A 10,548-nucleotide genomic window follows, 5' to 3' on the forward strand; every position below is an offset into this window, starting at 1 on the left:
TTAATCAAGGTCAATGTCTAACGAGAGTTCCTGAGGAGATCGAGAATTCCTGAGGAGATCGTAGGGTGGCCCAAGGGGACGAGGGGAGTGCAATGGGCATAACAGATTGCTACTGCACAGCAGTACTGGGGATGACTGACTCACTGCAGCAAGAGAGCTTATGTAACCAGTTAGGACATGATGGATGACTTGTGTTTTGATGTACTTTTTAGGACGTGGTTGTCTCCATGCCGATTGAAGCTTTTGTATAACTTTGGTTATAAAAGTAGATACTTTATAATGTTTTCAGCTGTAAAGAAACAAAACAAGGTCAGAAAAATGTGATGTTTTCATCCAAGTAATAAGGAACATTTTGAATTACTAACCAAACTACAACTAAAGAAAGTCCAGTATCCAGGAATACTTCTTACCAAACTCTTATCTGCTTCTTGTTGTGTTTCTCGTTGGCAAATACAACTGGTGAGATCTGTGACTCTAGATCGCACCAGCAAATTCTGAAAGTATCCTGCTCACTCAAGATAAAGCACAATTTTTATCAGGCCCATAGGAGGCATAGGTTCAGTATGTGAACTTAATTTTGGCATGGCAAGTTCACACAGGTAAAAGGGTAAGTACTGCTGTAAGAGCATGTTTTAGGAGTTGGGTCATGGTAGTGAATGTAATAGAGCTACTTATTTTGCTATGCTGTAATTCATTGCGTGAAATGCAGAGACGTTTTTCAGAAGAATGGAGCTGAGGCTTGTCACACAGAAGCAAGACCATTCTTGAAATTTAAGTCTCCAGGATCACCCCTTGGAAAGACTCTCCATTTCTGCCTCTCACTGAGTAAATGTCACTGAAGTTGTCACATTGGCTGATTCTCCTAATCTATGTAGTCCAAAATTTATTTTTTATCAGCAAAGGTAGCTGTCAGTTTACCTCATTAGAGAATTTGGCTTTAAAAAGATTAGTTTTTAGTTTCAGTCTCTTCAGAGAGCCTATTCAGAAGATTTAGCATTGGGCCTGATGCAGCAGAAAACTATTCATAGATTTCATGAAGCTGTGTATCAGTATGAATATAAGGACAGTCAATTTTTTTCTATTTTTAGTGCTTTTGCATAGCAGTAGTTGGTAAATTCTCTCTACAGCAGCCTTGACTGAAAGTATCCCTTTAAATTTATATTCCAGCTTTGTAAACAATACTTATTTCTAATTCTAGCCTTCCAGTTCTAATTAATGTATGCATCATAGTGAACACCTTCCACATACAGAGCAATTTACCTTCCATATGACATAATACAGTCAAATATGTACAAGAGTATATATCGTTCTACTTAATTTTATGTATGGCTCTTTCACTTAGCAATAAAAAAAATCTTCCATTTTACTTATGGAAGGGAAATGTTTACAAGCATAAACCCACAAAAGTTGGCAACAAGAGTTTTTGTGGATAAGTGGTAAATAACTTTTGGCTTTCCGTTTTTCCACCTGCTAACACTGAACTTTTTGTCCAAATGTAACTATTGTTATCATAAAGTGCTGTAATTTGTTTATCTTCAGATTCATGTGAACTAGAACTAATACCTCTTTTCAATTTATTGCAAATAAATTCTTCACTGTTTACATTCTGGGATGTTAAAACAGACTAGGAGGGATGTTTAATGTGACCTCCTTATGGGTTTTGTTTTAGTTCTGTTCTTTTCCCAGCCAGCCACATGAAATTAGTTTGTCATTGTAAAAAATCTAGATTTTTATCTTCTTGGCCCTTAACAATTGGGAGTGGTATTTCAGCCTTTTAAGTGTATCTTTTGCCTTCGTTAGTCTCCTCCCATCCCAATTTCTGGTTTGTACAGAGATTAATTATTAAAACATTTTGGTTTTCAGGGAGGCTGTGTAGATTCAACGAATCAGAGCCTTGCTCTGCTCCTTATGACCCTTGGACAGCGGGATGTTTCCAAAGTCCTGTTGGGACCTCTGTCTCCATACACGTAAGTTGTTTTGTTCAGTTCAATTACACAGTCTTGTTTTAATTCACTAGTTTATTGCACAGCTGTTTTTATATATGGAAGACTTTGCCTATGGTAACAAATAGAACAACTTGTACCTGACTTAAAATGAGACAAGTGGTGTAAGTAGCCTAGAGTTTATTTCTACATGTTAGATGAGTCTCTTACTGTTCCATATTATTCCTGTTTCTGAGAATTGTAGAGACAGGGTTTATTGATGGTTCTTGACCTAGAATGTATGTGTACATCAATTGGCTTTTTGTTGCCTAGTGTACACTACTATGTTTTCCCTAGTGATCTCTCTGTAGCTGTGTCCTTAAATGTCATATTTCAAATAAGCTGTGATTTTTGCTATGAAACAGCTTAAGACTTCAATTCCTGGAGCTATGTCCTATTTCAAGGTTTTATTTATCTGGTCCTTTGGTCCCAGTTTTTACAAAGCTTTGTACCTGGTAGCTGTTCAGAGGATAGAAAAAAATTAATTTCTTATATTGCTAGTTACAGGTTACAGAATGACAGAATCATCAAGGTTGGAAAAGGTGTCTTAAGATCGTCAAGTCTAACTTTTGACTGAACACTATTTCTGAACTAGACCATAGTGCTAGGTCTGGTTTTTTTCAATACTTCCACAGATTGTGACGCCACCACCACCATGGGTGGCCCATATAAATTCTTACCAACTCTTGCAGTAAAAAAATTCTTCCTGATGTCCAACCTGAACCTTTGCTGGTGCAGCTTGAGGCCATTTCCTCTAATCTTGTTGCTTAGTGCCTGGGAGAAGAGACCGAACCCTCACTTGGCTATACCATTCCTTCACAGTTGTGGAGAGTAATAAGGTCTGCCCTGAACCTCCTTTTCTTCAGGCTAAACACCGCCAGCTCCCTCAGCTGCTCTTCATAGGACTTGTGCTCCACACCCTTCACCAGCTCTGTTGCCCTTCTCTGGTCTCCCTCCAGCACCTCAATGTCCTTCTTGGAATTAAGGGCCCAAAACTGGGCACAGGATTTGAAGCATGGCCTCATCGGTGCAGGGGAACAATCCCTGCCCTGCTCCTGCTGGCCACACTGCTGCTGGTACAGCCCAGGGTGCCATTGGCCTTCTTGGCCACCTGGGCACTGCTGGCTCATGTTCAGCTGCTGTCAGCAGCAGCCCCAGGTCCTTTTCCTCTGGGCAGCTTTGCAACCACTCTGCCCCAGCCTGTGGCACTGGGGTTGTTGTGACCCAGGGCAGGACCCAGCACTGGGCTTGTTGAGCCTCACACCACTGGCCTTGGGCCATGATCCAGGCTGCCCAGATCCCTCTGCAGAGTCTTCCTGCCCTCCAGCAGAGGGCAACACTCCCATCCAGTTTGGTGTCATCCACAAACTGACTGAGGCTGCACCTCAATCCCCCCTCATCCAGGTCACTGATGAAGGTATTAAACAGAACTGGCCCCAGTACTGAGCCCTGGGGAGCACTGCTGGTCACTGGCCACCAGCTGGATGTAACTCCATGCACCACCACTCTCTGGGCCCAGCCATACAGATTTTTATTTTTTTACCCAGTGAAGAGGGCACCCCTCCAAGCCATGAGCTATTACTATAGTTCCCTGGGTCCTTCCTTTGATCCTGCTGGTATGAGCATCACACTGGCCAGTCCTCTGGGACCTGCTCAGTTAGCCAGGACTGATGCTGCCTGATGGAGAGCAGCTTGGTGAGCACTTCTGCCAGCTCTCTCAGTACCCTTGAATGAATCCCATCCAATCTCATAGACTCCTGTGTGTCTAAATTGCTCAGTACTTCATTGTGTATTGCAGATCTGTTCTGCTCTCTGTACCCCAGCTCAGGGGGCTGATTGCCCTGAGTATAAGAGCCTTACTGTTAAAGACTGGGGCAAAGAAGACATTAAGGACCTCAGCCTATTCCTCACCTTGATGACAATGTTCCCCTCTGCATTTAATAAAGCATGGAGATTTTCCTTGGCCTTCCTGTAGTTTTTGATGTAATTTGTCTTTCACAGCAGTGGCCAAATTGAGCTCTAGAAGAAACTGGTTAGGGAAACAGCATCCATTATCAAAAATTTAGTTTTTCAGACTTGCAAAGGATTTACTAGATTGCCGTTATTTCTAGAGACTGAGGAGTTATTTTTTATTCAAATGAAGGGAGGTTTGTTTACCTGACAATGGCATCAAATAATAAGAGTATGAACTGTCCTTTTTCGGTTATCATGGTACCGGTGCTGTATACGTGAAAGGTACAGTACTGTGATAACTGAAGAATGGTGGTGCCATCACATGAGAGCTAAAAATTACCTAACTGCTCTTCTCAGCTCCTGATACCTTGGAAACAACATTCATCAGATTTTGAGGGGAAGACAGGGAGGTGTCCCATTCCACAAAGGGGAAGTAAACCCCTGTAAAGTAAGTATTCACGTGGAAGATTTCATTAGAGTAGATATTAGTGTTTGAAGTGCACAGTTAAGCATATGAGACTATCCAATCATTTGTCATTGTATTTTTAAATTTTTAATAATTTTTTTTGTGAAAATCAAGCAAATGCACTAGTTTATTTTATAAACAGTCTGAATTCAAATTGGTGGGTTGTCACTTCTTCTGAGCTAGTATATGCAGTAGGGATAAAGGACAGGAGTACACATACTGAAGCAGCACGTAGTAAAATCTATGATTCTCTGAGAATCTGTGACTCATGAGTCCTGTGAGGATCTGTTCAGATAGAATGCACCTTTTTATGCAGCAACCCCATGCCTTCAATTAGAGCTACTTACAAAGGACTGGTAAATTTTGCTCCCAAGCAGCTTATTGGATACACAAGCTTATGAAATAAATTACAATATTGTCATGTTCCGTGTCCTTGTCTCTTACTTTCTCTCAGAGCTGTGACATCTCTGCATTTAACACTTTCACCCTACAGAATCTGAGGTTATTTAAAGGCTATGTTATGCTATATTGGCTTCCCTGTCCAGCATAATACAGCATGAATGTGACAGTTCACCTGGCTGCTGAGAGCATCACATGGGGACAAAATGCTTTGGAATATATCCATTAGAATGAGGAAGTTTCTTAATTTCCCAGGAGACATCTGCTGCCCCAACTGACAGTGGGGAGTGGAAGGGCAGGCAACACCATGAGCACTGCCACTGAGTGGCAGTGGGGCTACCAGTCTGCATGACCAGCAGCTGTCTGCATTACCTGTTTCTTAGCATCCGTCTTTCACAGAAGCAAGTGCCTTTCTGCCAAGCTGAGCTTAAAATCAAGTGCAGGATGCTGGCCATGCTACTAACTCACAGAGGTCAGTCTGGCAAGACAGACCTGTCTGCATGCAGGTGGATCAGGGTGAGCCAGGGTTACGTGAAGGACAGCAACAGAGTGCCCCAGTCCATGGCTTTGCAAGGGCTTAAAGAGATGGGGTTAGGGTCTCTCTGCCCAGCCAAGCTCACACTTTGTTGCTTCTCTGACCGGGGCTGCCCACCCCCAGCTCCTCAGTCTGTCTCCTCCTGGGAAGATCTCTGGCAGGACTCAGGAGAGCAGTGCCAGGGCTGCCAGTGCTGCCCGGCAAAGCTCTGTCCAGACCCCAGGGCAGCTGAACCAAGAATGCACTGATGGTGCACAGGTCTTCTCTCTCACTGGTCTGTTTGTTGTTTGCATTGCCCAATATGTGAAGTTGTTGTGTACTTTTGCTAATTCTTAGCAGGCTTTAGGGAAAAGACAGCACTTAGATAAACAGGCCTTTTACTCTTGTTGTTGTTGGCCATAAGGCCACCACTGTGGCCCATGTAGCTGTCCCTGCACCTAAGGAGCAGCTCTGTTCAGCTGCTACCTTGTTCTTGCCTGAACATACTGTAAATTTTCAGCAAAATAAACCTTTGTATCTTTCACCCCCTCCCTCAGTCCTCCAGCCTGTGCCTGTGTGGTTGGTGTAGCCTACACTATTATTTGAGGTGCCCACCTGCGACCCAGACCAAACTCAGAGCTAATACAAACCTGCTTTCTGTCATGTACCCCTACCTTCCCACCTCTTTCTCTTCTATTTTCAGGGCTCATACCACTTGTGTTTCCACTGCTACAAGACAAAGTTATCCTTTTTGCTGCTTCTACATTCTTCCCTGATGTCCCCAGGCAACCTTCCCCTTCCTTGCGCTCCAGTGAGCTTTTACCATGTGCATAGGGGCTGATATTTTTCTCACTCTGCCCTTATTCAAAAGGCAGAAGAGTCAGAGATGCAGGGTAGCCACCTATGTGCAAAGAGAGGTATGGACTAAACTGATCTCACAAATTTTGCAGAACTTCCTGATCACCTTTTAGGATTTTTTCATGAGTCTCTGGCTCCACATGAGCTCTGGCATTTTTACAGTTTATTCTGTGCCCTCCTCACAGTTCAGCATGCCACTCCTGCTGTTTTAGGCTTGGCTGCTTTCTTGTCACACTGCCAGAGCCTGTGGGAGGACCCAGCTAAGGAGAAGGCTGACACAGAGCTTGTTGTCTGTCAGTTTTGCTGAAGCATGTGTGCCAGCATATACCCATTTGCCTACTATAGCTGCAATCAGAAACCTTGCAGTTGGGGAGGTATGGAAGAAAAGGTGCTTTTCAGTTCTTCCTTTCGACAGTTAGTCCATTTGAGAGATGAGAGAGCTGGTGTCTTTGCTGGGGCAAGTTAGCAGTCCAGGAAGGTGCAGGAGAAAGTATACATAGCATTGGGAGCAATGTTTCCCCAAATTCACCCTGCAGAGATATTTAGCAAAATGCCCCAGACATAAGTAAGATCATCCCAAGCACACACCAGTGCTGGTAAAGCAGCCTGTCTTTTTCCAGCTCCTGCCATTTTCCTCCTCTCCTGTGCATGTATCTGAGCGCAGGAACAGCAGAATGCTCAGCTGAAGTGAATAAAGCAATTTTGCTCCTGCAATTTTCCTTGTACTCCTTCATAATTTCTGTGAATAGGAGCTACCAAGAGGCTTTCAGAGGCCTCATGATGTCACAGTGGGGATAGGCTTAGGCTTTTGATCTCCTTTCCATTTTGTGGGTACTTACTCTTGATTTATTGTAATGATGTATGTGTGATTAGCTTGCAATTATGCTTTCAGCATGTAGAGCAGACCAGCCAATGTGTGAACTGAATGTCCACATTCCTTTTCCTTAAACTAAGGAAAGCACATACCAGTTGCTGGAGGAGATTAAAGCTTAGTTCAAGACTGCAGACTTGCTTGTGGTGATGACTGGAAGAGTCCAAATTTCTGTCAGGAGCAATTACAAATTTTCTTTTGTTGTCCTTTGGTGCAATTGCATGTTCCCTCTTTTGGAGAAGGCAGTAAAAATGTTCTTTTGGATGTTTTTGGGTTTTTTCTTTTTTTTACAGTTTTTTCTGTTATTCACCCTCCAGTCAGTGTTTGTTTAGGATTAGTGTGATTGTTTAGTTTCTTCTTGCATTTCTGTCTGAAATGATGAAAGGAAATTTTTTTTTAATGAGAAAACAGGAAAAATTCTGAGTCTAAATGTAATTCTAATGAAACATTTCACTTAGAAGTGGAGAGGTCAGTAATCAGTAAGAAATCAAACATATACTTTGAGATTTCTCTTAAATTATGCACCTGATCTTTTGGTTATCCCTGTTTATGTTTTATTTCTGCTTTGAACATTGGGCAGGGGAAAGGAGAATCACAGGTTGGTATGGAGTTCATATAGCCCTGATGAAAAGTCCCCATCAGGAGTAAATGACCTTGCCTGGCTGCATTTCTCTCCTTTCTTCTCTCACCATTTTGTCTTGCTGTATTACCAGCCATTCCTCTCTCTGCTTACACAGAGAGTGCAGAGGTTTCAGGATGGGTCACTAGCTGCTTCTACAGCACAAGTGAGAACATTGTTTGGAGCTTGTAGCCCTGTTTCTCTGTTTGTACTAAAGCAGGATCTTCATATTTCATTCAGCATGCTCATTGCTAGAATCCGTGTTAGTACATAATGCTATTGGACTTTCTTTTTTTTATTTCCTTAAACTGTATTATTTTCTCTCATTCAGAATTGAGTTTCTGCGACACCTCAGAAGCTTCTTCCAGATCATGTTTAAAATGGAAACAAAGACCACTGAGGAAGAGCACATGGGTGGAGAGAAAGTCTTAATGACGTGTGTTGGCATTGGATTTTGCAACCTCAGTAAAACTATGAGATAAAAAACATCTACAGACTTTGTGAAAGACAGAAAATGCTGCAAAGATCTAATAAAACCAACCTGTCTCTGTCCTTACTCTGGCATAAGGAGACCTGTGATGATTCCAGTGTGGGGGTACCCAAGCTCACTGCATGTAAACAACAAAGCTGACTTTAGACTATTTAGATCTGTGCTATTTATAAAAGCAAATTCTGTGCTGCTTGGAGTGGCTCTCTGGAGTCTCTCTCCCAAGCTGACATGGGACTGTTTGCACTGTATTCCACTGAATGGGACACAAGTGCCTCATGTCACTGTGCTCTCAAGCCTTAATGAGGTGAGTGCTCTGGTTCTATGTATTTACTGATTTCACTTGTAGTTTTTTCTGAAAGGTTTAGATAGAAAGGGAAAACAAAATTGACCAAAACAAGCTTTGCATTGCAAAACAAATGATTACAATGGAAATATTAGATTCTTGAGGTAATTGCAGAGACAATATTGGCATGAAAATTAAAAGTATGACAGCAATTCTTTGTCTATACATTGTGTGTGTGTAGAATTTGTCAGATGGTCCACTCCTGTTTACATCCACTAAATTCACAGAATCACAAAATAGTCTAAGTTGGAAAGGACTATAAGGATCACTGAGTCCTGCTCTTAAGTGAATGGCCAATACATAGGATGAAACCCATAACCTTGGCATTATTAGCACCATGTCTTAACCAGCTGAGCTCATCTCATCTCATCTCATCTCATCTCATCTCCATCTCATCTCATCTCATCTCATCTCATCTCATCTCATCTCATCTCATCTCAGTTTCACAGGAAGAATAAAATTTTTGTCTTTTGTTTTTCCTGATTTTAGAATACTGCAGAAGAGATCACAGCCTATACTGTCTTATTTAGCCTCCTTTGCAAAGATGGGCATGGGAGGAGAAACCTCCATGGCAGCTTTTGACTTAACGCATATATTCATTTTAGGTTTGGCATGCTGTACACATGGCTCACAATTAGTTGTGAGAAGTTGTAAAAATAGCTATATGCTTTGAGAAAGAAAAATATATTCAGTTCACCATCATATTTTGTGCATCTGCTCCCTTTTTAAAGTGCCAGTAGTGCTCTATGGGCTGTATGCTTGGATTGACAGATGCAAAGAAGTTTCTAAAGTTTGTAAATATTTACTCATGAAAAGCGTCTGGTAAATTCCAGGCAAACCTGCTGAAGTTAATGCTGAGCTCCTGACACAAGGGAAGAAATTTCTATTTGGCTTCAGACTATATATGTCTGGAGGAAAAGAAAACTGTGTCAAAGGCTGGTATATAGAGAGAGCAGAGATACTAGTGACTGTGTTAAAATGATTTTACAAACTTTTATCTGATGCCACTGTAAAGTGGGCATTACCTCTGTAGTGTGAAAAATATGTATTGGACCCGAAAAGGACTTTGACAAAGGTTTGGTATTTACTTAGTGTTTTGTTAGCTTTTGCAGACCATGTGAGTACTTTTTTTACTGTACTTTGTTCTTGTTGCAATCTGTGAGACATGATTTGAAAAAAATGAAGTGTTATGTTTTGGTTTTTTTTTCCTAAATAGGTTTTATTTCCCTTTAAAGCAAAACAGACAACTGGCGGGGAAAAAAAGCCTGGAAGTCTTTCCTGAACCAAAATGTATATGGCTATCTTGAACTGATATATCAAAAAAACAACTTTGGGAGTTGCCAGAGAGGGAGGGAGGGAAGGGGTGAAGCCATGCTTATAATTTACTATCTTCCCAAAATTTGACTTGCAAAGGAAGTCAAGACTAAGGAAATCCTAAATAAAACAATAGGATGTGAAATAAAATAACTTGACTATATCTTTTACATTTCAGGTTAGAAAAAGATATGTAGGCCTTAAAGAATTTACCTTGCTCCCCTCTATCACTATGTTATGAAAAAAATAGAAACTTTCTGAGATAAATTACCCAAAATACAAGGTGCCACTGATCTAAAAGGTTAATGTACAAACTAAAAGCCACTAGAATAAAAATAGAAAACTTACATTAATTAAAGATTCTATTTTGTGCCACAGGTCCAATTCCCAATAAAAATAAAATAAAAAATTTGTGTTGTCACAACTTCAAAAATTAAAAACTTTATTATTTTTAAGCTTAACTATAAAGCTGTGAGTTTTCGCAAATGTTCCAGTTGCACAGAGATGGTAATAAGTTGCCCAAGCAGCAGATACTTCAGCAGTAATTATGTCACACAATTACCTATGCTAAACCTCAGTGTTAAAATTGGACTGGTAAGCCTTAGCCCTTCTGCAAATTGCATAGCTCTACAGCACAACGCTTGCTGCAACTCTGAATTTGCTTGTTGCATTACAGAGAGAAAGAAAGGTATATGAAACAAATAAGTTTTTCCAGGACAGTCACTCTTTGGAGAAATAT

The 10,548-nt window shown here is 41.2% G+C and overlaps 1 protein-coding gene across 3 annotated transcripts in view; it reads left to right on the forward strand.

The window, feature by feature from the left end:
• The window catches only part of RCL1 (RNA terminal phosphate cyclase like 1), a 35,170-nt gene extending 25,003 nt beyond the window's left edge, over nt 1–10,167 (forward strand). The window contains exons 8-10 of one of the 3 annotated variants that reach the window (XR_004420782.1): nt 1,864–1,967; nt 7,994–8,456; nt 8,985–10,167. Coding sequence is in view for 1 of the 3 variants with exons in the window: in XM_033085905.1 (XP_032941796.1) it covers nt 1,864–1,967; nt 7,994–8,144 (255 nt within the window). In the remaining 2 variants the exon portion in view is untranslated. Of the gene's footprint in view, nt 1–1,863; nt 1,968–7,993 lie in introns of all 3 variants that reach the window. The other 2 variants (XR_004420783.1, XM_033085905.1) reach the window with 2 other exon arrangements.
• Nucleotides 10,168–10,548: the final 381 nt, after the last annotated feature.

The sequence above is a fragment of the Catharus ustulatus genome, chromosome Z (assembly GCF_009819885.2).
Source record: "Catharus ustulatus isolate bCatUst1 chromosome Z, bCatUst1.pri.v2, whole genome shotgun sequence".
Lineage (NCBI taxonomy): Eukaryota > Metazoa > Chordata > Aves > Passeriformes > Turdidae > Catharus > Catharus ustulatus.